Source organism: Gadus chalcogrammus, chromosome 2, assembly GCF_026213295.1.
Source record: "Gadus chalcogrammus isolate NIFS_2021 chromosome 2, NIFS_Gcha_1.0, whole genome shotgun sequence".
Classification (NCBI taxonomy): domain Eukaryota; kingdom Metazoa; phylum Chordata; class Actinopteri; order Gadiformes; family Gadidae; genus Gadus; species Gadus chalcogrammus.
Window position 1 is genome coordinate 1960565 of NC_079413.1, and position 26913 is coordinate 1987477.

The window sequence follows — 26913 nt, forward strand, 5'->3', positions numbered from 1 at the left end:
TGCCACTCATGCAAAACCATAATTCAAATTATTCTATAGGTCTTTTGCAAGTATTTATTCAAAATAATGCAATAATATATTCAATTTCGAAAAACGTGTGTTTGCATGAATACAATGCGTTGTGAAAGACTTTGACTGTGTTCTACTACAATTAAGTCAAGTCTGAACTTGATGTATCGAGTTGCAATAAAGAATTGATGGGACAGATTTCATGGACGAAATACAAAAATAGACAATATGTTCTTTAATCAAAACATCACTGGTGACAACTTGAAAAGGTAATTTGCGGAGCTTGAAGATACAATTTTAAAGCATGGACAATGAGATATGCCAGATGAAGGCACTTCTAAAAACTCAAACACAAGACTTGTTTATTCGTTATGTACCTACCACAAATGTATTGTGCCAATGAAAAATAACAACTGTCGCAAATGATAGCATTGCAGTTCAAGAAAACACAAATACACACAAACACTCGCACACACAAATGGTAAATACCCACGAAGGAGAGTACACCATCGGTTCTGCAAGCGTAGGAAGCGGCAGCTGGGCGAAGAGAACGAGTGAACGGACATGTCCTGACGGGAATGCTGACATATTTCACCTCTATTGCTCAACTCTCCACAATCACAGTCTGGAAGATCGCCCTGTACGGTCGACTAGGGCTGAGGACGGCCCCGACACTCACAACTTGGCTCCTTGACCACTTCTTCTAAAACCCGGAGACGGCTTTCTCTTTTCCGGGGGACGTCGGGGTATGGGGTTCCCCCTGGTACCCTCTTAAATCAACCTGTCAACCTGCCCGCCCAACCAGTGTCCTGACGGGGAAGCTGTTGGTTGCTTCCCGGTGGTCCCGGCTGGCGGACCGCCTCAGTTGTCCCACCGGCTCTTCTTGCGCTTCGGGGGGTCCGGCACAGCAAAGCTGTCCTCCCCCCCTTCCCCCTTGGGCTCCCCTCCTGCCGGCCTGGGCTCCCCTCCTGCCGGCCTGGCCTCCAGTCCTGCGGGCTTGTCCCCGCCCTCCCGGTCGCTCCTCCAATCATCTCTGTCCCTGCGGCCCTCATCTCCGTTGCGGCCCTCGCCGTGGCGTGCGCTGCCGTGGCGATCGCGGTCCCCGTGGCGATCGCGGTCCCGGTCTCCTTGCCGATCGCGGTCCCCGTGGCGTTCCCGCTCCCCGCCGCTGTGCCGGTCGCCCCTGTCGCCGTGCCTGGAGTGGCCGTCTCCGTAGCGACCCCGGTCGTCGTCTCCTTGACGACCTTTATCCTCCTCTCCGTAGCGACCCCGGTCGTAGTCTCCGTGGCGACCTTTGTCGTCGTCGCCGTAGCGACCCCTGTCCTCGTCGCCGTAGCGACCCCTGTCGTCGTCGCCGTAGCGACCCCTGTCGTCGGCGGCGGCGGAGTGGCGGTCTCGGGGGGCGTCCCGCGGTGACGCCGGGGCGGGGGGGGGTGGGTAGCTGCCCGGGCTGCCGGGCACCGTGCTCAGCGAGCCCGCGCTGGCGAAGCCGGCCATCTTGGTTCCCATGGCGAACGGCGGCGGGGGGGCCATGGAGGAGCCGGCCCCCCGGGAGCGGTCCGGCCCGTCGGCGGCCTCCGTGGGCACCGAGCTCAGGCTGCCGGCGCTGGTCCAGCCCGAGGAGCTGTTGGACTTGGTGGTGAGCTTGGGGGAGATGCCCGACGCGGCCACAAAGTGGTTCTTGTATTGGGCCTGCGGGGGGAAACGAGGAGACACGGGACAACCATGAGACACCACTCATCACCGGGGGGGGGGGGGATCAGTACCGGCCCCAGCTCACACACGGCCTCTGGAGCCGTATCGGGGTCGGGGTTCTCTGAGGGACAGCTGACCTTCTAGCGAGTCATTTCATGCCCCATGTCGAGTGTGAATTAAAATCTAATTAAAATCGAATCACAGCCTTACTGGATCAGATGGCGATGGCGCACAGACAAACCAAAGAAGCAATCAGAGGAACTAGAGGATGAGCAGAGATGCAGTGAGACAGCTGGCTGGGGAGGCCGACCGGCGGTCAGGATTAGGGAGAGCCGTACCTGGAAGGCCGTCTTCATGGCAGTCATGCGGTCGCCCATGGCGCCCGTGGGGGGTTTGCCGTAGCCCTCGTAGCCCCCGGAGGACGAGAACAGACCTCCGCTGCGGTCCTGGGAAGAGGAAAACAACGCTGGAATATTAGCTCTGGGGAAAGTTAGGACCTCCCACCCCTCTTACGCACTTAGTGCACGTTGTACGTCCTTGAACTTAAAAATAGTACTTAGCATTGTGTAGCGCCTTATCCTAGCTATCTCTGTTGTATACGGGGAACGGGTTAACCTAGCGATGGTAAGCGCTTGGCACTTGTTTCTATGAACTTCCTTACTGTACCGACAGCGATTTATTGTCGTTTCTCTTACTTCTGACAAATGTACTCATTGTAAAGGGCTTTTTATGGTTCCACGTTCCCGCAACGCAAGGGGGGTTGCGGACCCCTTGCGTCCTTGCGGACCCTCCTTGCGTCCACCGCGAGGGCCTGACGTGCGCCTCCCAAAAATTGTAACCTTCCGTCGAGGCGAGGCAGAAGCAAGGGCTGTGATTGGTCCGCTCACTAAAACCCGACGCAGAACCGTAAAGCTTCACGACTGCGTCGAAGCGTCTGCGTGGTCATTGCGTCGCGGGAACGTGGGACCATAAAAAGCCCTTAATTCACTTTGGATGATAAAACCGTCTGCTAAATGCCCTTAATGTGAAGTGACGACGCGCTGAACTCGGGTTGGAGCAGTGCGCTCAGCCCACGTAGCTCAGGGTCTCGGTCCGTGTGTGAGCAGCAGCAGCAGCCGCAGGACGAGGGACGCTGCGGGAGACTCACCCCGCTGTCGGCCCCCAGGCCCGGCCGCTCCCGGTAGCCCAGACCGCCGCCTCCAATGTTCATCTTCTTCCCCTTGCCGCCCTTGAAGCGAGACTTCCTGAACCAGGGGTTCTGCGGGAGAACACACACACACACACAAACACACATTTGTTGTTTATATATTATGTGTACACAATTCAATGTATGATTTGTAGTTAATCAACAAGTTAATTAATTCAACCAAAAATCACACACACACACACACACACACACACACACACACACACACACACACACACACACACACACACACACACACACACACACACACACACACACACACACACACACACACACACACACACACACACACACTCTCTTTTCGCCATTCATCCAAATAATTCATTAATCCTATTCACCTGCATGGCCAAGTCCATCAGCTCCTTCGAAACGCTCTGATTGGCCCCCTCTAGGTTCCGGACGAGGTCCCCGGCGAATGACGTATCCTTATTGGTCAGGAGGGTGTAAGCCACACCCTTCTCTCCGGCGCGACCGGTTCGGCCGATCCTGTGCGTGTGCGTGTCGATGTCTCTCGCCACGTCGTAATTCACCACGGTGCGGATGGACGGGATGTCGAGACCACGAGCTACGGAGGGGAAAGGACCAATCAAACGATTGGAGACAAACAGACGGATAGAAGGGGCGACATTAGTCCGCCAGGTGCGACTGATTAGTCGTTACAAGCCGTTTGAAAATCGGCCTTTTCCCGTGTTTGAGTGACATCCCAAGTAAGCGTGTCCACCTAGATGTACGCCGGATATATCAGTCTACCAGCCTACCCGGTTTACTGTAGCAAATGTTGCTCATCTATCCGTCATGCATCTAGGTGGACACGCCCACTTGGGAAGTCACTTAAGCACAGGAAAAGCACTTTCCAAATGCTTGTAAAGACTGAATCACACTCACACCTGGTGGCATAATTCACCAGGTAGAGCTCACTTCTAATGCATAATGCAACGATGGAAATGTAGCGGGTTAAAAACAACGGTCTCCTCTGCTCAGAGTTCTCCGGGGGGTCACCCACCCGCCACGTCGGTGGCCACCAGGACGGGCAGGTTCTGCTTCTTGAAGTCGGCGATGACCTTGTTCCTCTCGCTCTGGTCCATGTCCCCGTGCAGGAGACCCAGGCTGTGGCCCTCCTGGATCAGGTTGGCCGCCAGCTCGTCGCAGTTGGCCTTCTTGGTGACGAAGATGAGCACCGAGCCCGACGAGGTGAACTCCACCAGCCGCCGGGTCAGCCAGTTCCACTTCTCGGCCCCGCCCAGCAGCATCTCTACCACCTGGGTCACGTCCTCGTTGGCCTGGAGACGCAGAGAGATGCATCACTACTCGGCCTCGTGCACTATGCACCACTACTCGACCTCGTGCACTATGCACACGCATTACAGTTCTGAGGAGTGGTGCTGACGGTGTTGGTGATGAAGGTTTTAACGACAAGGATCAATTGCACACGTGTGTGTGTGTGTGTGTGTGTGTGTGTGTGTGTGTGTGTGTGTGTGTGTGCGCGCAGGGTAGAGGAAACCGTGGTGGTGTTTATGCAAATGTCCACCACAGTATTTTAATATCATGTTATGGTCGATGAAAGTAACTCATATAATCCTCGTTGGGAACTGTGGTATAATCAGAATAACCCATTATGTACATGGTACATTCTCTTTTATGGTTTATTCTTAATGTATATACAAATACTAATAATGTCACTTGTAAGAGAACCGTTTACCAACTGAAATGTCTGACTTGAATGCTTACCGACTCCTGCAGAACACTCTGAAGTACATGGAGTTTGAGTTTCAGTTGGGCTAAGACGCCAATCTTAGGCATGTCTTATTTACGATCATTGTTACGTGTGTGAAGTTGTGTAATTTATTTGAATGATTGATGCATGATTTGCTGCTACTTGCCCTTTTCTCCTGCCACACAGAGACCACAATGGAATTAAGCCTTCGGGCTTTATGGTGTCATCCCTGACTATTTATGTCAATCAATCCCTACCTCGCCGATGTCCCCCTGCACCACACGAATGGGGTCCGTCAGGATGTCGCGGGCCAGCCTCTCAATCTTCTTGCGGAAGGTGGCGCTGAACAGGAGCGCTGTTGGAGGGGGGGGGCAGATTCAAACGCGGCTCAGATTGACGGATCAACTGGGGCAGACGCCTCCGCTCCAGTGAAACACAAAGACCTCAGCAGACGGTCACTCACTCTGTCTGTCTGGACGGACGTGGCTCGCGACGGATCTCACTTGATACTCTGTTGAAAAAAAGGGGCAAAATGTAAGGGCCGTTATTTGATGCAAACATGTAGTCTGTACGCAGCCTCTGATTAACAGCCCAGTGTGCAGAAGGAAACTGTAATTGGGCTCATGTGCGTTAGCTCGGCTAGCGTTAGCACACTTAGCCTCAAGGTTAGGGTATCTGCAGGTTTCAGCAAGTCAAATTTAAGACTTTTTAATACCACCTTGAATGAATCCCGCTGTATTAAAACCCAAGCATAGCACGTGTGTCACTCAATGAGACTCATTCACCTACCCATTGTCGCAGACTAGTTAGCGAGCACGCAGATAATCGTTTATATATGCAGATAGCAAGAAAGAAACCTCTCTACATGTCCTTCCTGAAAAGTCCCACGAGAAAAATACAAATAAAAATAGTCCTGCCCCGACAAATTGAAGACCTTGTGTTACAGTATTTAAGACCAGCATATGAAATTTGTAACGAATTTGAGACTTTTCAAGGCCATACATTTAGAAACATGAATTTAAGACTTTTTAAGACTTATTAAGGATGCGCGGACACCCTGCTCCAGGTATAAGAGGAACTGTAATGAAAAATGTATTGAAGGTAATTCGAGGAGATGAGTGTAGGTGTATGGCCGTGCCGGCGGCGCCAACCCACCGAAGCCCATGTCGAACATGCGGTCGGCCTCGTCGAACACCAGGTAGGAGACCCTCTGCAGCGATGTGGCCTTCTTCTTCACGTGGTCGATCAGCCGGCCCTGTGGAGGGGGGGGGGGGCGCCGATGGCAGAACAGACACCGTGATGAGCACCCGCTGTTCGTGCATTTCAAATCAGTACAGGAACTAAAAGGAAGGAACTGTACTGGATCAGGGTGATTAAACATCTCCTGGCTTCACCCAAACATCCGATTTAATTCCTCAGAAAGACTTTTGGGTGCCGATTCTTTGGTCCTTCGTGATGGGGAGTTGTGTGACGTACGCGTGTTTGTGTGTATGGTGAGTCAACAATTACTGTTTGCTTTGGTTACATTCACGGTGACGACTTCCGCTAAAAGCTCTACGGCAGAAACGGAACGACAAAGTAATTATGACCAATTATAGCGACCGTTTATGTTCTTGGTGAAGCCAGGAGAGTCATGATGCCGTCATCACCGGTACCAGTAAGAGTCTTCAACCCCCCCCCCCTCAGCTTACCGGGGTGCAGACCACGATCTCGGCCCCCTCCTGCAGAGCTTTGGCCTGCTCCCACATGCTGCCCCCGCCGTACACCGCCACTGAGCGCAGGGAGTAGGCCTTCCCGAAGCGCTTGCACTCCGTGTGGATCTGGGGACGGACGGACAGACAACAGGGAGGCTCTTCAACAGCGCCCTCTTGGGACTGATCCAGTGTTTCCCTTACATGCAGCATACAGGCTGTGGCACAGCGCCCCTGCTGGATGACTGGCAGCACTGCACTCAACCATGCAAACAATATTACTTATTTTTTTGTTAGCCATTTTTGGATTTATTTGTAAATATATTAATTATATTTAACAATAAGAATGAGTTTATAGGTTGGTTGCAATTCGGTTTATTTAAAAAAAATATATGTATCATAGCTTCCCCCTACTTAAACATTAGTTGTTACGTGGTCATTAAAGAAATATTGTGGAAAAAATATTGACAGCCGGATTTTGCTAAAGAAGAATAAAAAGGCCATGACGCTACTGTAGCTGTCATTAGCTCATGAAGGCCTTTAGGCATCCAAGCATCCAGAGAAAAAAGAAACACAGCGAGTGCCTTGATACACACCTCCAGAGGCCTCTCTCGGTGGTCCCTACCTGCTGACACAGCTCCCTGGTGGGGCACACGATGATGGCGATGGGGCCGTCTCCGGGCTCCAGCTCCTTCTGGTCCATGATGTGCACCAGCATGGGCCAGATGAAGGCCGCCGTCTTACCGCTGCCCGTCTTGGCGATGCCGATCATGTCGCGACCGGCCAGCGCGATGGGCACGCCCTGTGACCGCCACGAGGGAACAGAGCCAACGAGCAGACGGTATTTATTGTGGACACTCCATTTCATGAATCTAAAAGGGTACTTTAGGCAAGATTAAAGAGCGATAGTTTGAGTGTAATCTGCTTTTTTAGATTGGTCATCGCCGTCTGCCTGCCATTAGTCAGATGAATGTTTGAATATCTGTCTCTCTCTCTCACTGTGCCTGCCCCTTTAAGACCCACTTTTTATTTTAGAATGCTCCAAGCTATTTCTGACCAGTCATGCGTCCTTTTCCCTGAAGGATCGGGGAATCCATCTTCCTCGTCATTCACATTAATTCTATTTTTAAAGTCTTCTAATGTAGCTCTTTTGCCTTCTCTCTCTTTCCAACTCTGAAATCATATCTACAACCCATTAATGTTAGCCTCTTGAATAACTCTAATTTGCACATTTCATATGAATTTAGCGGTAAGACCAAAACCCAAACTGAGGATAGAGTGCGTTCACACAGTACCTGGCACTGAATAGGAGTGGGCTTCGTGTACTCCGACTTCCTGATCTGGTGCATGAGCTGCTCGTCAAACCCAAAGTGGGCGAAGCTCGTGGACGGCTTGGGTGGGACGGCCCCGGACACCTAGAAGAGAGGAGGGGAGGAAGGGTGGCGGTGAGGAAGGTGAAAACGATACAGGTGCGATTGCGAAGACCACTGTGTGTTTGTTTGTGCTTTTGTTAATGCAGTTACTAAATGAATAGCAGTATACATTTCCACCATGTACCTTTTTTCCTTCTAATTCACTATGTTTATGTCTGTTCTAGCGTGTTGCGGTGACTGCGACTTGATGCCCGGACTCTTTTCACCAGCCAGCATCCCATCATAAATTTTAAGTGTTTTGCATGCATTAACCTATACGGCAATTATGGCCCCCATGGCACTCCTGACCAAGCCTTGAAGGAGGGATCCCCTACTATGCGTTTCTTCTCAAGATTTCTTCCTTGCTGATTTAAGGGAGTTTTTTCTTGCCCTTGTGGGGGCTTGGGTCAAGGGGGGTCTTATAAATAGTTGGCCTGTTAAGCCCTTGGAGACTGTAAAGGTGATTAAGGGCTATACAAATAAAATTGAATTGAAGGGACAGGCCAAGGACGAGGAGAGATGTATGCATGAACACCTGAAACCATCGTCAGCACAGTGCAAAGATACTCAAGTGCTTAAGGAATGGAAGTCTGCGCTGTGCGTGTGCGGGAAGATCTGACTCACCCGCAGGTTCAGCTTGTGTCTGAGCTCCGACACCTGGATGGGGTTCAGGCCGTGGAGCTCTTCGTGCTCGTTGTAGAAGTTCCTCTCGAACGGCGGATAGTCAATCTACCAAAGAGACGGACAAGTTTTTTGGCAATCTAAAAAAAAAGAGACTCAAACTTTCTTTTTAAACACCGGGAATAAAAGGATTCACTTCAACACGAAAACATTGGGACCAATAATGTGTAGGAAAAATGCAGAGCACATCTTGTCGATATTGCCGAACTGTAACAGAGTGTTAACAGACGCGTTGTACATCAAAAGTTTTACAAAAAGTCTCCTGCGCTCCGAGGGAACAGAGGTCGGGCCAGGGGCTCAAGGGTCACCTCCGAGTGGTCTATGGGCGGGAGCGGCAAGATGATCTTCTTGGTGGTCGGAGGGATGGGGTTGCCATCGCTGTCGTAGTCGATTTGGTCATCCTCGTCCTCCAGACTCAGGCCCGCGTTGGGGTTCTCTGCCATGTAGCGGAAATAAGCTTCCTGCACAGAGCACAGCAGGGTGCATTAGCCAGCGCCCAGGTTCCCTGCTCAGCACGACGCGGGGACAGGCCAGGCAGTGCACTCACACACACACAACTAGTCGGAAATCAATTTCAGGACCAAGGGCAGAATAATTATCAGTACTTCCAAAAGCCATTGTTTACCAATGCAGAGAATATACAAAGGAAAAAGATAAAGAGGCCGTCGTTAAGGAAATCCCCCAGGAGTAGCACGTAACATGAATATCAGTATGGGGAGGGGGCTGGAAGGACAGTGACACCTCTGGTTTAAATGACATGCGTTGCGTTGAGGACTTTGGACGGCTCACTCACTTGTTCATCTTCTTCTTCAATGTCATCGCGAATACCCCTGGAAAGACAAGCGGAAAAAAACATCCCTGCGACCTGTTCAGAGACCCATGGCACCCCTCACCCCCTCACTTTCTCCCATGATACAACTGTTCTACAAATGTGTACAACGTATATTTACATGGTTTGGCATGTGTGATGCTTTTAGGCCAGATGTTAAAGAAATGCTTCCAAACAGCTTTATATGACAATGCCCAATGTAGAAGCAATACTTTTTGTTTGAGTCCCAAAATGAGAATTGAATCAGGTCTTATTTCCATTGTGTTTATATATATCTTTTAACCCTACACGTTGCACATTTTTCATTTCAGCCATTACTTTTGTTTGAAACTATTTGAAAAGGCGAGGTCAAATCAAAGCCATCCACTAAATGTCTTAATGGATAACTTTGTTATAATCCGTTAGTTAAATCGTTTAAAAACAAAAGTGATGGCTGCAGCAAAAAAAGAACAACGTGCCGGTTTAAAGTAGTGTAAAGTGCATAGTGTGCACTCGCACAAGGACCTACAGTTAAAATGGAACAAGGCCACATAACAAAGTCTTACTTGTCAGCGTTCTTCTCCTTTTCCTTCTCCTCCAGCTTCCTCATGTCTTTGGCGGCTTGGCTCTGAAACAGAGAATCACCCTAAAGTTAAGACCATCGGAGGGAAAAACACAAACAGTGTATTTGGTCTCTGCGTCAGCCGCCATCTCACCTCAACCTCTGCCATGAAAGCATCCAGGGGGTCGTCCTCGCTGTCGGAGCCCCCGCCCGGCTGCATCTGCTGCCTGGTCGGGGAGTTCTCGGCCGGTATGTACGGCAGATCCACACCGCTCCCGGCCTCCTCCTCGTCATCTTCAAAATACCTGAAGGAAGCAGAGAATCGAGACGCATGAACCGCATGGATGTTGAGGGAGTGCGTGTGAATAAATAAATAAGAGGAAGACGAAGACTCAGGATGAAGTGTACTCACGCATTCTCTTCGTCGAAATTTGCTCTTTTGGTTCCGATTTTGTAAAACGAGGGGAGCTGCTGGTTCTTGCCGTATCCACTAGCGGATCCTGCCGGAACGAACGACGTGTGGGAGTTGTGGGGCAGCCTGGGCTCTTCTTTTTTCCCTCCTCCACCTCCGCCTCCTCCGGCTCCCAGTCCCCCGAGAGCAAACCCCCCGAACCCAAAACCTCGCTTGCCACTTGGCCCACCTTTATTCCAGTTCATGGTTCAGCTGTGGAGGAACAGTGAATGAGGAGAGCAGGCCACATGTTTCAGACACGCAGTTTTAAAATACGACGACACGCGCATCCGATTGTTGTCATCCAACAGCATCCGTCAGTGCTCAGAGTATGTAGCCGTTAGCATTGAGCTGCTACCACTGGCAGTTAGTCCAGTTTAACTCATCGATCAGCTCGGGTTGTGAGGAGGTCGTAAAGACAACACGTTTAATGGTGATATGCATTGGCAATCAGCCATAGATTAACACAGGACGTTTTATAATTTAAGGCCGCAAACCGGACAAGCACCGAGACGGTGGGCGGGCTAAGGCTAGGTGTGCTAAAGGTAGCCGAGCTAACACACACATGAGACCCATTAAAGGTTACTTCTGGAAACCAGGACCGTTTATCATAGGCTGTGTGCGCACTAAATGTTAACATCACATTAAGGGCCGTACATATTTACCTTTTTTCTGACCCCAAAGACGTGTTTTCAATTCGACCCTAAATGGAGCTGTGCGTCATCAGTCTGCGTCATGACGTTGCTCCAACGCGACGCGGCCAGTGTTGCCAGATTGGGCTAGATTTCGCTGCAGCCAGTATTGCCAGATAGGCTGGAAATCTGGCCCAATCTGGCAACGCGGGACGCGGAGCCAATCAGAGCCAGCGCGTCGCGGACTGTCAACACGTCCAGGAGCGATGGCCACCTAGTGCTTTATCATCCACAAATACGCTTTATTATACACTTAGAATTTACATTGAAGAGCTCGAAAGGATATTAATGCGAACAGTATACCCCGGGTATGTAGTCGGTGGATCAAAACATCCCGTTTTTGTAGGCGATAATTAGATTTACATGAGCTAGCTAACGTCTGGCCGTAGCCGCACTTTAAACCACACGGCGAGTCGATTTACAGTATCTTTAAACCCGAGCTTTGGAATTAATAATCAAAGTAATTCAAACTGTTTCTGCCCTGTATGTCTAGGGACAGTGTGGGTAGGTTCTCGGACCAATCATCAGATGTGGACCACAGCATCGAGAAGAGGGTAACAGACACGTATCGCATCGTCAGGTGCGTAACTATATTGCGATATAACTATATATAACGTATTATTTGCACCCATTGAAGTGTAAGCCGTTAATTAACAGGAATTATGTGAATATATAGGGCTTTTACATCGGAATGCATCATGGGATGTTTTGGTGGTGGTGCTACTCCGCCATTTTGAGAGGAGTTGTAGTGTACTGTCAGATCTTAAATCAACTGAATATACCGTCCGTCACCTCACGGTGATAAAGAGATTGATTTGCCGGATCTTGCATGATAAACTGTGTGGCAGTTTCGAGCACAACAATGCATTACCATAATTAAAACTCATTATGAGATTGATATCTAAAAAGTGACCAAAAAAACATCAACACAATATCTAACATGCAAATTGTTCCTGTGCTTTCAAAATGGCAGCAGCCATTGAGTTGTGACGTCAGAACGTACAAGCCCTCTGAAATGGCATTTGATTTCATCATAACACTAGTGATATTAGGAGAGCTGACGAGAGGGTATTTAAAGCGGACCTCTGAATTCATCATTTCCTAATCCTAACTCAGAAACAATAATGCATTTCCGTGTCAGCTATCTCACCTCAAGCACTCTATATTTTGCACGTTTTAAAGGGTGAAAGTCTGACAGAGTGAATTCTACTGTTCTGTCTCACGGTGGTTATACTTTTCTCTGCAGATATTCTCCGGATGAGTTTTTGAAACTATAGGTTTCACAGTCGACCGGATCCATGTCTTTTCTTGTAAGTTGATCTGGAATTTTGCTTGTCAACAGAGAAATGATTTCCTTCTCTCTCATGCTTCAGTAGAGCATTTCTCACCATCACGCCTAAACCAACTGGTGTCCTTACCAGGTTATTTACATTGGATGTTACCTTGTTAATTTTTTCTAAATGTGGCGAAAACATCTTCAAGCTGGGTGGTCTTTGGTTCAGGGTTTCAAATGTGGTTACCGTTATGTGCGGCCCTCCCTCATTGTACTCTCTGTATTTTCTCTCTTTTTTCCATGTGTGTTTTTCACCTTCTCTCTGTCTGTCAGCGTTGGGTAACAGAAAAGTTGAGTGTGGAGAGCCTGAGGGATTTGGAGTTATTTGGAGGTGAGGTTTCAATGCAAGCCAGGTTACAATCTACTGCCACATTAAGTTGTATTATAACCACCAAATTGCACATAGGTATAACACACATTTACTTAAGAGTGTACCACTAACCTGACAACAAAAATGACCTAAAAGTATAGCTCTTTTCTTTGCTCTTTAATGCAACAGCTATTGCAAGCATTTTGGCTCGAGCGGTTTTATTTCCATTCAACCCATACGTCTTAGCAGTGGCAGTTACCCTTATTGCCATTGTGGGGAAGAAAATAGGGCTCAAAAATGTGTGGCTGCTTTTTGTTCCTCCTTGGTTGGCTGTTGGTCATATTTTTCCTATAGAAGTTGTAGTTTATTGATGGCATGTGATGGAATCCTATTGACCTACTGTATGCATTGGCTTTGCACATTTAGGTATTTTGCTAGTGCATTTATTTCTATACAAAGTAATACTACCAATAATGAATACATAATATTTGATACGGCACCTCCCTATAACTATTTTTAGTGTCAAGGGAAATGTGATGAATATGAATAAATATACAAGAAAGTGTGCTAGGAGGTCAAATGGTAGTGTGAATAATGATTATGATATGTATATCCTAATGTTTGTATAAACTTATGGTAGAATATAAAGTTGATTATTTGATAAAGAATTAAACGCATGGTATTTTTACAACAAAATGATGATGGGGAAATTAATATTGTAACCTAATCTATCGTCAAGGTTAGGCGTTTAGAAATATGTCATCGGCTGGCCTATTCTTAGTGCAAGCTTTGCCTCATTTCCATTCCCTGCTGTTCTGTATGCTCACGGCTGCATGCTGCGACGCAGGTCGGATTCATGTCCCCGCTTCGCTTCGTCCGATTCATGACATCATACTGAATCAGGAATCGACATGAATCGAGGGATTTAACAAAGAAATCATTCACGTTACTTGGGCCCACAGATTGAACAATTGTCATAGCCGCACATTTTTTTGGGCTGCAAGGATAAAGTCGGAAGCCCTAACACGCAAATAAGCATCCACTTTAATTTCACAGTGTTGGCAAACTCTTGCTATTGTCTGCTTACACGTCTAAAACATTGTTTTATAAAAGCACACGGTGCAGGCGAATCCCGGAACCGGGGTCGACCTCCCGCAGACACTCACAGATGCTAAACCAAAGCTGTTCCTGTTTGTTTTATTTGTTGGGTGTTCTGATGTCATTGATGTGGGCTTTTCTATCCCAGAGCAAGCTCAGGGATACTCCCTCAGGAAAGTAAGTGTGGCCTTGAGGCCACGGCTCCCCCCCCCCCCCCCGCCCCCCCCCCCGTCCACGTGCATGTGTGAATGTGTGCCCACCATGCAGTGTTATCGTGTGTATGTACTAATGTACGCATTCGTGTGTGTTGTGTATGTGGTACAACTCACCATTCTCAATGCTGTGGCACCTTCATGCATGAGCTTCTGACTTAAAGGCGAACTCCCCAGGTGGAAGTCCCGCCTCTTCATTTAGGGAGACTTCTGATTGGCCAGATGCAGAGACAGTTGAATGGGGTGGAAGGGGCCAGTGATGATGGGTGTCATATTAGGGGATGAACGATAAGACTGATTAGCCAGAATTATTTGTGTTATCGTTTTGAATTGTTATTGTTTTTTTTTTTCTTAGCACTGCGTTGACTGTTCTGGTCAGAATGTGGCTTAATGAAATTGATCACAGTGTAAGGAAAACCAAATGTTGCCCAGGCGATCAACAACATGAACTACGTTTCGGGGGAAAAATTTGCTTTTCAAATCGGAATGACGGAGAAACCAAGTCCCGGCCCAATGACGTAACGGTGCAAACACGTTTTACATAAGTACCAGGTCTTTAATTCCCCCTTGTGGACGGACACTGGGTCTACCTCGAGACAACCAGGGTTCAACTCCTACCCCAAAATATTGCTTTAGGTTTTTTTATTTGACAATTCATACGGTGTAGTAAAAACAAGAGTTCTCTTGAAGGCATGATGCTGTCATCATGTTTTTTCATTTTATTAATGATTCTGGTCTAGTAACGTTGTTTTCGGAGGTCTATTATCACACCGAGGTCCTAGACCTGTGCAGTGTGCACCGTGTATGGCTCGTCTTTCACTGTGCTCCAGCAAAGTGAAGCATGCCATGGCACCGTTCTCCGACACCGGAGCTCAGGAACAGAACAATGTCGTGGCAAATAAGTAGATGTTCCACTGACTGCTGATGCACCTTACCCATGTGAACATGTGTATATTATCCACAGTATAGTTAGAATATACAGTCCATTAAAAGAGATGGAGTGGATCTCCGGGCTGCTGCTGAATTGTTTGGTTTGTCCGAGAAAGTTTCCACAGTAAAAAGCCAGAGGTCACTGGACAGTATAAAAAAGGCAAATACCGTGCTTGAAACACTCGTAAGATTCCCAGAGCGCTGAACTAGCTTATTAGCATCATAGGTCCCATTCATCTCCGCAAAGATGGTACTACTGCCATACTGTTTGTAACAGCATTTATTTTCTTTAGATCTTACGTGATGTAGTTCACCATTTGTGATGTGATGTTCCACTACAGTTTTGCCTTAACACTTTTAACACCGTTTTGTTGTGTCTTTGGAAAGTGCACTGTGTCTCACACTGAAACACACACACACCAACGTTTCCATGTTGTCGAACGACCATTAAACCTGCATGTGATATTGGACATAACATCGACTGAGTGTTTCCAGGTAACATAGGATTCAACTTATATTTGTCTCGCTCCATAAAGTGCTGCTGGGCAATATATACAGTCAATGTCTTCACAGTGAAATGACACCAGATGTTATTAACTTGTTTCTATTGATACGAAGCTTGGCAGATCAATTATCTCGTGCACCAATGTTGTGCACCCCTTCCGGTTCAACGCGAGTGTCGGCATCCTATCCACAGAAACAACTGCCTCTCCCAGTTGTTAACGGGCCATCTACCGTCATTACTACCTCCCAACCACCATGGCTCCACCACCACCATTGTCGCTATATATTGCCCAGCTCTGCCTCCCAGCAGTCTGCACAGAAGCGTCTGTCCCGTGCTTTGGTCCCGATCACATGCCTTATTGAGCCTGAGCCCACGTTGGCCTTGAGGCCCGGCCCCGGACGACAGCTCTGACCCCTCTCTCGCCCCGCCCCACAGGCCCATGAGGACAGCAGAGGCAGTCTGACCTCGCTCGCCCGCTGGGACACCATGGCCAGCTTCCAGCCCGACAGCTCCGCCTACGAGCTGCTGACCGTCATCGGTGAGGAGGAGGGAGGGAGAGAGGGAGGAGGAGGGAGGGAGATGCCGCCCCCCCCCCCCCCCCCCTCGTGCGCACAATGCATGTAGACACAAATATCACAGATAGAATCCATGTCAGACTTTACATTTTACATTTTATAATACAATGTTATTCATGTTACATTGTCATTGTAAAACGTCTGACAGAATTTACACCTTGATCTAAAGTGGGACAGAAGCAGAAATGCAGCAACTAAATGTAGGGTTGTGTTCATCCATCCTTCGTTACACACGACATTTAAACTTAATTAAAATATACTTAAATTAAAAAGCGGCTAATTAACAAACTTTTTAGGAAAAGGGACAGACACAGCAGACATAATCTACATACATAAATGTGATTGATGGATGCCGCTTGTCTGAAGACTGTTTGGTTGCAAAAGTTTCAGTGTGTTTTATTTTTAAATGAATGCTTTGCAATGCACACAGGCGCTTTTAATGCAGTAGAAAATAAAGTGGTAGAGATGTAACCCAATGAGTTTAGAATAGCAGCTAGAAGGTACACCTTATTACTTTAACACACAACAGTTGGAATGGAGAGGTGAAAGTTGTAGTTTTAGTAATCTCTCTCTCTCTCTCTCTCTCTCTCTCTCTCTCTCTCTCTCTCTCTCTCTCTCTCTCTCTCTCTCTCTCTCTCTCTCTCTCTCTCTCTCTCTCTCTCTCTCTCTCTCTCTCTCTCTCTCTCTCTCTCTCTCTCTCTCTCTCTCTCTCTCTCTCTCTCTCTCTCTCTCTCTCTCTCTCTCTCTCTCTCTCTCTCTCTCTCTCAGGTCAGGGCCTGGAGGACCTGATGACCGTGAACCTGGCCCGCTACAAGCCCACCGGGGAACACGTGGCCATCCGCCGCATCGCCCTGGAGTCCTGCACCAATGAGATGGTGGCCTTCCTGCAGGTCTGTCCCACTGCTCCACCTGTCTCACTGCTCCACCTGTCCCACTGCTCCACCTGTCTCACTGCTCCACCCGTCTCACTGCCTCACACTGCTCCAGGCGTCGTGGTCTTCATTGACTCTCTAAGTGTACATTTGGATAAGAACCAGGCCCTGGGAGACTCCACCCCACTCTCATGCCCCTCCCCCTCCCTTATGCCCCTCCCTCTCCTCCTCATAGACTCCCCCCACATTACAAAACACCCTCATCCAACCCATGTACTCCTCTCTTCCGTTCCGAGTCACTCGACACGCAGTAGTGTGTCCACTACTGTCACACATAGTCCTATCCATTCCCCTCTCTAATGTCTGAGACGTGACGTAAAGCTGAGCTATAATACCGTTGTGTCCTCTTCCTCTTCCTGCTGTGTCCTCTGCCTCTTCCTCCTGTGTCCTCTTCCTGTTATGTCGTCGTCCTCTTCCTCTTCCTGTTGTCTGCCGCAGGGGGAGCTGCTGGTGTCCAAGCTGTTCCACCACCCCAGTATTCTTCCCTACAGGAGCATCTTCATAGCACAAAATGAGCTGTGGATCATCAACCCCTTTATGGCCTATGGTAAGAGGGAGGGAGGGAGGAGAGAGAGAGAGGGAGGGGGGAAGGAGGGAGGGAGAGACGGAGGAGGGAGGGAGGGAGGGAGCAGGGAGGGAGACCATTGGACGCTGTTGAACAGAATGGATGTTGTGATACTGATGGCCTCATATTTATGTTTTAAGCGATCTGTTTGCCCTACAACCTCTTTATAATTGGCAGGTTTAAGTTGGGCAGGAACAGCAGCTGTAACTGATACATTTGAAAGGGCATTATAATAAAAAGGACAATAACATCTTTAGTATATTTATTATATATGTTTCTTAAAGAGATTAGAACAGTTTTTTTCCTTGGAGCACTGTAAAGGAACTTTAAACATCCAACTGAAACAAATTCTGCATGACTCTCAAGGGCTCTTCGATTTCAAACTATTCTCCAACACACCGCTGTTGTTCTGTCCCCTCGCGTCCCAGGCTCCGCCCGAGACCTGATCAGCTCCCACTTCATGGACGGTATGAGCGAGCTAGCCATCGCCTACATCCTGCTGGGCATGCTCAAGGCGCTGGAGTACATCCACCACATGGGCTACGTGCACCGGTGAGGAACGGCCTGTAGGGGGCGTCAGTGGGTGCTGCCCCTCTTGAGGGAGCTGAGGAGAGGAAGGGGATCTAAGCTTGTGTGTGTCTTTCTTTGTGTGTGTGTGTGTGTGTGTGTGTGTGTGTTTGTCTCTGTCTTTCTGTGTATGTCTCTTTCTCTGACTGTGTGTGTCTGTGTCTCTGTGTGTGTCTGTCTTTTGTATGAGTCTGTCTTTGTGTGTGTGTGTGTGTCGTGTCTGCGTGTGTGTGTGTGCGCCTGCGTGTGCGCTTCCAGGAGTGTGAAGGCGAGCCACGTGCTGATCGCGGCCGACGGCCAGGTGTGCATGTCGGGACTGAGGAGCATCTTCAGCCTGATCCGCCACGGCCAGCGGGCCAAGGTGGTCCACGACTTCCCCCCCTACAGCGTCAAGGTCCTGCCCTGGCTCAGCCCCGAGGTGCTGCAGCAGGTACTGGACGACCCCCCCCCCCCCCCCCCCATTCTCACCCCTCACCCCTCACCGCTAGAGGAGACACACCACAACGCCACACAAACACACAGTTGCTTTCCTCTGAATGCTTGTAGCTCCAAACAAACATCCTTGGTTTTCAATATTCTCACAGTTACAGTCCCAAGGGCTGAACAGGCCGTGTTTTCATGACCCCCCCCCTAACCCTAGCCTCCCAGAGGGCAAGAAAAAAATCGTGAGAAGGAACGCAGAGTGGGGGATCCCTCCTTCAGAGTGGGGGATCCCTCCTTCAGAGTGGGGGAACCCTCCTTCAGAGTGGGGGAGCCCTCCTTCAGAGTGGGGGATCCCTCCTTCAGAGTGGGGGACCCCTCCTCCCAGGGATGATCATGAGTGCAATGGCGGCCATAAAATTGACATACATACATTCAGGAAAAACATTGAGGCAATAATATAAGATCTTCGATTGAGGAAGAGTGTGAGAGGGTGGCCGGTCGTGTGTGAGCGTTTGTGTTGTGTCTCTTCCTCTGCAGAACCTGCAGGGCTACGACTTCCGCTCGGACATCTACAGCCTGGGCATCACGGCCTGTGAGCTGGCCAACGGACACGTGCCCTTCAAAGACATGCCCGCAACACAGGTGAGAAGAGGCTTCTTTATTTTGCTGTGGCTGTAGAGGTCAGAGTTCATGGCTGTAGCAGGTGACCTGTTAAACCCACAGATCTCATGTGGTCTACAGAATTGACCCGTCACTCTGAGTTCAACATGTAACATGTGGTCTTTATTTGAAGCTATACCTTTTATAAATGTACTTTGTTTACTATAACGTTGGCCTCATGCTTAACTTATGCAGCTTGGCAGTATTTCCTCACATACTTCTCAACAGTGATTATGTTCTTATGATTACATTTCGTGCATAACCCAGAAAAGGTGTTTTTGACCTCCAAAGGGCTACTCTGTACAACAGCGGCGTTGTGTGCTGTAAATAATCACTAGGGTGTAGATTAATGTGCAGAGGGAGGCAGGGAGAGAAGGGGGGGGTCATGGGGTGGACCGGCACCACCTAACCCTCCTGACTACAACTTAACACACCTAACCCACCTGACTACAACTTAACACACCTAACCCACCTGACTACAACTTAACACACCTAACCTCACCTAACCCCAACTGACTACAATTGACCTCCACCTAAACCCCGCCTGCCCCACCTAACCACACATTACACCACCTAACCCCACTCAACCCGACTCAACCACACCTAAACCCACACCTAATCGTACCTCCCCTCCCCCCCCCCCCCCTCCTCCCTCCTCCCCCCTCCTCACCCCCTCCCCCTACCCCCTCCCCCTCCTCCTCACCCCCTCCTTCCTCCACCCCTCCACTCCCCCTCTCCTCACCCCCTACTCCCTCCTCCCCCCCTCCTCACCCCTCCCCCCCCTCCTCACCTCCCTCCTCACCCCTCCCCCCCCTCCTCTCTCCCCCCCCTCCTCACCCCTCCCCCCTCCTCACCCCTCTCCTCCCTCCTCACCCCCTCCCCTCCTCCTTCCCCCTCTCCCCCCAGATGCTGCTGGAGAAGCTGAACGGCACGGTGCCCTGCCTGCTGGACTCCACCACCATCCCCCCCGAGGAGCTCTCCATGAAGCCCTCGCGCTCCGGGGCCGACTCGGGCATCTGCGAGGGCCCCGGGGCCTGCGGGGCCCGCCACTCCAACGGGGACCCCTCCACGGCCTCCTCCTCGGCGGGGGGGCACCCCTACAGCCGCACCCTGTCGCCGCAGTTCCACGCCTTCGTGGAGCTCTGCCTGCAGAGGGAGCCCGAGAAGAGGTGAGGGGGAGGGGGGGGGGGAGGGGGAGGGGGGGAGGAGAGAGGAGGAGGAGGAGGAGACTCTGTGGAGGAGATGGGAGGAGGAGGAGGATCTGGGGAGGGTTGGAGGAGGAGGAGGAGGAGGAGGAGGAGAGGGCTGGGAGGTGTAGGCTGGAGGAACACAGTGATTGTGTGGCGACGACATGCATGTCTCCAGGCACATCAAACTGATGCTGTTCCTAGCCACTAGTTGGCGACGGTGATGCAGGAAATCTAGGATTACATTTTCTCCAGGATTTACGATAATGGGAGTCTTGCTGATTGGTGTACTTCCTGTTTTTTTTTTTTTTTTTCTCTTCTCAGATTGTACAAATGACTGGTTACATAAAATGAACCCCTTTCTCTTTCAGACCGTCGGCCACCACGCTCATCGGCCATCCCTTCTTCAAACAGGTGTGTAGACCACATGTACGACGCAACATGCTACCGTCGGCTACCGCTATCCTAACCGTCACCAGCTTCTGGCACTGTCACACCAAAATGAACCGGGGCGAAATATGTACCGCCTACGTTATCCGCGTCGAAACATTACGTCATCGATCGACGGGATCGTCCGTTGCCAGGCAGTTTAAAAAAAACCTTTGCTCTCATCAAGACGAAATAACATAATACAGATAACACTTTTTTCTACTTTATATTTGTATTTTATTGAATTTAGCAAGTAAACTGAGTGTTTAAAGTGTATCGTAGTCTAGCTAGCTTATGCTGATTTAATTTAGATAATAGACGTCATCGTTCGACGCGATCGTCCGTTGCCAGGCAACGGACGATCGCGATCATCAGTTGCCAGGCAGGTTTGGTAATTTCAAACCCGGATTACGTAGGCGGTGCAACTTTCGCCCCCGGTACAATTTTGGTGTGACAGATCCCCTGCACTCCTCAACTGAATCCCCTTCAGTCTTTTTTTTTATTATTTAAAATCTTAAAATGTATTTCGAATGTTTGCCCCAGATCAAGAGGCGTCCGTCGGAGGCGCTGCCCGAGCTCTTCCGGCCCCTGACCCCCATCACCTCCTTCGACGGCCCCCAGGCCCAGGGCTCCACGGCGGGGCTGTCCAGCCTGGAGTCGGGCCTCAGCCACCTGGAGGTGGACGACTGGGACTTCTGACCGGCGCCGACGCAGACGCATGGACGACGACCCGGGGAGTGGAGGCGCCGGTTCCCGGACCGGCCTCACTTTCAACCAGTCCTCGGGTTGAAACTAGTTTTTCTGATGTACATAATTCCACAGTGAACTGACCAGTGAAGACCTCCGCCACATTGGGAGGGGGGGGGGGGTCTCCGATGTATTTCTGCTCTACCGTTGGTGTGCGGAGCGACACCGTTTGGGGTCCATGTAGTGCCCGCTCCTAACCGAGCGCTCCTTGTTTGACAGCGGATGCTTTAAGTGTTAACCGGCGGCTTGGAGTCTTAGTTTGGAGATGCTCACGACGAACAGAGTCGTCAGACGAGGCTGCTGACTGGTCAGAAGGTGGATGCTACCTCTCATTGGCTAATCGCTTTCTGCACTTATAGACTCTGCGGTGTGTGTGTGTGTTGGCGGTGGGGCGAGACACTCCTGGTTTTAGCGTCGGCCTTGCAAAGGCTCACTACTCGTTTACAGCGGAGCTCCGGTTCGTTCTCCAGTATTTTCCTCTCCCCCTGCGGATCCACGTCTGTTACAACGCGGCCCGTCCCTCTAGCGACCGGCTCAGGAGGCCTGAGGATGTATAATGAGGGACGGGGTGCGTTTCATGAATGCCGTGTCGCAATACGTCAAACGTGAATGTCACTATGGTGCTCGTTTTTTTGTTTTTCTGGTTCGCATGTACACTTCAGCAGCAGCAGAAGAAGAAGAAGAAAAAAAGTCAAAGAATGTTTTTTGCTAAATGTCACACCGGATAAAAGTTCACTTGTTTATTAAAATGTAGAAAAAAACAAACTGAAAACGGTTCCATTCAATCCTTCGGTTCAGTAAACAAGGCAGTTGGTAATGGAAAAAATATCACTTTATTCAAAAACAGTCAAGAGGACAGACGGGTACAGACATACAGACGGGTACAGACGGAACACGGACGGGTTGGGGACGTGGGAGCAGGGGCTAGTCGTCCTCCTCGGACGGCGGCTGGTCCAGTAAGGCCTGCTGTTTCTGGATCTTCGCCATCAACTCTGAAAGCAACGAGAAATGGTCGTTCATCACTGATCCTCCGTGCCTTCCCCCAGAGTATCGACCCATGTGTTGGGGGGGTGGTGGGGGGGGTTGTGGCTCACCTTTAGCGGGGTTGAAGACGCCGTTGGTCTGGGTGTTGCACACGTAGCAGCGCTGCGACTTGCGGTAATGCTGCAGGGCGCAGGTCTCACAGAAGTAGTGCCGGCACCTGGAACACAGGAGAGTCTTAGGCTGCGTTCCAAATCGCATACTTAGTTTTAACACAGTCTTACTGTACGTTGTGAGCGATAGCTTCAAATCTGTAAATGAGAGTTGAAAACAGCTCAACTCGATGCAAATGAGCCAGGAGTGTTTCGGCTGCGAACGACCGCCAGCCAATCGGAATGTAGATGTCTCTCGCCGGCGCGGGTCTGAGTAAACATACGCGCCAGTACGATATGAGCTGTAAATATTTTGGCCAGAGCTGCGTTTTGAGCCATTCGGCGAGTTTGCATCTTTTACAGTGAACGTGTGTGGTGTGAACGTTAGTTGGTCTGTTTTCCAAATCGCACACTTTTGAAACAGCGGTCCATTGGCTCAAAGACTTGCAAGTCATTTCCAGCTAACTGAGCTGAATGCCGGTTTAGTGGGCTGAGCCGTTGCAGACTAAAGCTGTTTTGAATGCGTATCCACGCAGGTGTAAGTAACATAATGCAATATAGCTTAAAGGAGCCACGACTCACTTGGTGAGGATGGGGTTCTTAAAGGAGCCACGACTCACTTGGTGATGATCAGGTTCTTAAAGGAGCCACGACTCACTTAGTGGTGATGAGGTTCTTAAAGGAGCCACGACTCACTTGGTGGTGATGATCAGGTTCTTAAAGGAGCCACGACTCACTTGGTGAGGATGGGGTTCTTAAAGGAGCCACGACTCACTTGGTGATAAATAATAATAATAATAATACATTTAATTTAGAGGCGCCTTTCAAAACACCCAAGGTCACCTTACAGAGCATATAGTCATCATACATATTTTAAAAAAAAACAAGACATTGTGGAAAAAATAAATAAATAAATAAATAAATAAACATAAGCAATAAGAAATAAATAAAACAAAAACAAGACAAAACAAAACAAAAAAACAATCAAAACAGTGATCAGTTAGACGTTGTGTGCGAGTTTGAACAGGTGAGTTTTGAGTTGTGACTTGAAGGTTGTAATGGTGTCTGACTGTTTTATGTGTGGGGGGAGGGAGTTCCAGAGCCTGGGTGCTGAACAGCTGAATGACCGGGCACCCATTGAAGTGAGTCGTGATGTGGGGATACATAGTAGTCCAGCAGAGGTTGAGCGGAGGGAGTGTATTCTTGGAGGAGGTCGCAGAGGTAACTGGGGGCTAGGTTGTGATGATCAGGTTCTTAAAGGAGCCACCACTCACTTAGTGATGATGGGGTTCTTAAAGGAGCCACCACTCACTTAGTGATGATGAGGTTCTTAAAGGAGCCACCACTCACTTGGTGATGATGGGGTTCTTGAAGGAGCCACCACTCACTTAGTGGTGATGAGGTTCTTAAAGGAGCCACGACTCACTTAGTGATGATGTGGTTCTTAAAGGAGCCACCACTCACTTAGTGATGATGTGGTTCTTAAAGGAGCCGCGACTCACTTGGTGGTGATGAGGTTCTTAAAGGAGCCACGACTCACTTAGTGATGATGTGGTTCTTAAAGGAGCCACCACTCACTTAGTGATGATGTGGTTCTTAAAGGAGCTGCGACTCACTTAGTGATGATGGGGTTCTTAAAGGAGCCACCACTCACTTAGTGGTGATGAGGTTCTTAAAGGAGCCACCACTCACTTAGTGATGATGAGGTTCTTAAAGGAGCCGCGACTCACTTGGTGATGATGGGGTTCTTGAAGGAGCCCCGGCAGATGAAGCACTTAAAGGGAAGGTCCTCTTCGTCGCTGCTCACCTCGTAGTTCTCCTCGTCTAGATTCACAGAAACCACAATAAGAGTCCTCCCTTTAATCTCGGCCCATTATTAAATTCAGAAGCATGCGAGGGGCCCTTGAAGAGCGTACCGTTGGCCCCGTAGCGACCCTCCTCCATCTCCCTCTCGATCTGCCAGCCGTGTTTGTAGTCCGATCGATCGTGGAGGAACTTGCAGCTGTCTGTCGACGGGCAGAAAAAAAACCCACAAAAGGAGTTTTTAGGGATGCATACGTTTTGATTTGCGACGGTCGGTTTCAAAGTAAAAGCCCCCCCCTCCTCCTCACCGCCGAATCCACAGAAGCCGGTCTCCTTGTAGTCCTTGCAGATGTCCGGCTGGTAGTCCCATCGCACCGTCGCTCTCAGGTGCTCTGGAGCTCTGATTGGTCCCTTCCTGGAGAGGGGGGGGGGTGTGAGAGAATCTGGATTATAACCAAACTCAACACATTGGAAGTGTAACGACCACATCATACACTTGCAAAGTTCTGAGGAATTTGGTTTGCATGTCCTGTAAACGGCAATTCATTTTAATGATATATTATCTACCAATTATATTTTAGAAAAACGAGGCTTGCTTGATTGCCATCTTTGAAGAAGGTTGCTATTGCAGTTGAAAACCCACTCACAATGGGTGCGTCTCTTTACACATTGACAGAATCCACTAATTTAATTAATCTTCCTCTATAATCATCCAAACTATTGCAACTTTTCATTTTCACTATCCTTGAATCATGGATGAACCCCTTATAGAAACACTGCATTTTGTATTTAAATATTCTCGCCAGCGACCCGGTTTGGAGGATGATGACACCGGCCATGTGTGATGTTGTGCATTCATATTATAACGCACGAGTGCTGCTGCTGCCCCCTACCTGACCATGCCGGAGGAGGCGTTGCCCATGGTGGTGTCCTTGGGCTTTATGTACTTGGTGTAGTTGTTGATGCCGCGGTAGATCTTATCGTCCTCTTTACCGGTCAGCTCCTGGTCACGGGACAACGGTTTATTAATGATAAAATAATGAGGAACGGTTTCTCCTCTGACGGAATTAGTAAACACACCACACACTTTTTTTGAATTTTACTTGGATTTTTGTCGTTTCATAGCCCAAAAAAGATTATATTTTTGTTTATCTATTAATACTTTAGCGGAGACAATAAAACACTCAACACTTGTTGTTTTGAAAAATTATGCCTGCATTTAGCCGTAGTTTAACAAAGTAAAACTGAGATGAGTGATAGTGTCTCTGTGACCCTGGAGACTCACCTCCTGCACTTTCTGACTGCGTTCGAAGATGGCCTGGTGGTCCTTGTCTTTCTCCGTGTCCAGCTCGTAGATCGCCGTGGCTCCCATGTCGTCTGGGCCCTCGGGTTTCTAGTCAGACGGGAGAGGTTTATTAATTTAATTAGTCTGTTTTCCAGCCGTGGGTGCATCATTCTTCATATGCGGACTGCTTGGATGATCCAGTTGTTCTACTGTTGCAAGTTTAGTATGATGCTAGATTTTTCCTTAGATTCCCTAGTCTAAAATAATTATTCAACATTAGAGTACATTTATTACAGCACAAAGAAAAGCCAGCAAGTGACCAGTCATTACATGCAGTGAAAACCTATAAAGATGCAACACCAAGATATATATAGAGACAACAATTATGATTTTAAGGTCTGAGGTCTTCATGAATGATTCGTATGAACAAATTCCAACTCACTGCTGAGCGAGTGGACTTGTACGCCACGGTTATCTTCTTCTCCTTCGTCTCCTCATCCTCGCTGGAGGAAACGGCTTCCTTCTCGACCTTCTTGGACTGCAGGGGGAAGAAGACATCAGCACAAGAACAGAACATCACAACAACGACCATCAGTGAGCCATGGTAGAAACAGGGCATCTTACTCGCTGAACCATGGGATTGACTTTGGCGTCTTTCTTTTCTCTTCGCACAACGTTGTTTCTTTCCTCCTCGCTGCTGCCATCTGAAATAAAGACACACAGAATCACTTTAATGCCTTAAGGTCAGCCACATTCTACCATAATGATAACAGTGGTGTAATACATGGTTGTGCATGGCTAGGCTCTGCAAAACAGACAAAGTGTCCCTGGAGATGATCGACTGTAACTTCCACTTGGACGAGTTTAACCGTATTTTACGTACCTTTATCGCTGTTGCTAGCTTTCCTTTTTCGGCCGGCGAATTTCTTTGTAGACTTTTTAAAGATGAAAGAGCAAGTAGGCTTAGCTTCAGCCTCCTCTGGATCCGCCATCTTCCAAACTGGCTCACAACACAAACAAACTGCAGCGGGGAAACAGCGACCCCTGGCGGCCTGGAGGTGAGCCGCTCCTCGGTCCAGCAGCGATCCCTAGCGGCCTGTAGGACATGGACATCCAACGTCCAAGTGCTGTCACGTGATTCCACTTGCCACCCCCACTGACGTCACTGGCTAATGACTGAAACAACCGTATTGTGATTGCAAAAACATGCGTTTGTGAAATGAGTTTTAGGTTTCATAAACATCCGGGGCTTAGCCCAGACGGAAAATGAAAATGCCAAAATGATTTATATGCTTTA

The 26913-nt window shown here is 49.1% G+C and overlaps 3 protein-coding genes across 6 annotated transcripts; 1 reads left to right on the top strand and 2 right to left on the bottom strand.

The window, feature by feature from the left end:
* Positions 1-98: 98 nt before the first annotated feature.
* Positions 99-10963, bottom strand: ddx42 (DEAD (Asp-Glu-Ala-Asp) box helicase 42). Its single transcript, XM_056611775.1, has 18 exons — positions 10896-10963; positions 10192-10443; positions 9934-10084; positions 9784-9845; positions 9203-9239; positions 8718-8870; positions 8353-8457; positions 7612-7731; positions 6942-7118; positions 6317-6445; positions 5781-5880; positions 5089-5136; positions 4883-4980; positions 3915-4191; positions 3250-3476; positions 2852-2962; positions 2043-2150; positions 99-1701 (listed from the first exon to the last, which is right to left on the bottom strand). The coding sequence occupies exons 2-18, from the start codon at positions 10434-10436 to the stop codon at positions 871-873; spliced, it is 2979 nt and encodes a 992-aa protein (XP_056467750.1). The 5' UTR covers positions 10437-10443; positions 10896-10963; the 3' UTR covers positions 99-870.
* Positions 10964-11071: 108 nt separating this feature from the next.
* strada (STE20 related adaptor alpha) lies at positions 11072-22446 on the top strand. 4 transcript variants are annotated; one of them, XM_056611807.1, is made up of 14 exons: positions 11072-11230; positions 11416-11502; positions 12169-12232; positions 12529-12586; positions 13812-13840; positions 15746-15848; positions 16654-16775; positions 17256-17364; positions 17811-17934; positions 18208-18379; positions 18910-19014; positions 19939-20201; positions 20591-20633; positions 21192-22446. In XM_056611807.1, exons 3-14 carry the CDS (start codon positions 12221-12223, stop codon positions 21345-21347), a joined length of 1296 nt encoding a protein of 431 aa, XP_056467782.1. In that variant the 5' UTR covers positions 11072-11230; positions 11416-11502; positions 12169-12220; the 3' UTR covers positions 21348-22446. The 4 variants fall into 4 exon arrangements, with proteins under 4 accessions (XP_056467782.1, XP_056467790.1, XP_056467798.1 ...); XM_056611815.1 differs by lacking the exons at positions 12529-12586; positions 13812-13840; XM_056611823.1 differs by lacking the exons at positions 12169-12232; positions 12529-12586; positions 13812-13840.
* On the bottom strand, positions 22161-26685 carry rnf113a (ring finger protein 113A). The gene is made up of 10 exons (XM_056611846.1): positions 26500-26685; positions 26241-26320; positions 26059-26154; positions 25617-25724; positions 25225-25334; positions 24640-24746; positions 24445-24534; positions 24259-24352; positions 22490-22596; positions 22161-22387 (listed from the first exon to the last, which is right to left on the bottom strand). Exons 1-10 carry the CDS (start codon positions 26606-26608, stop codon positions 22320-22322), a joined length of 969 nt encoding a protein of 322 aa, XP_056467821.1. The 5' UTR covers positions 26609-26685; the 3' UTR covers positions 22161-22319.
* Positions 26686-26913: the final 228 nt, after the last annotated feature.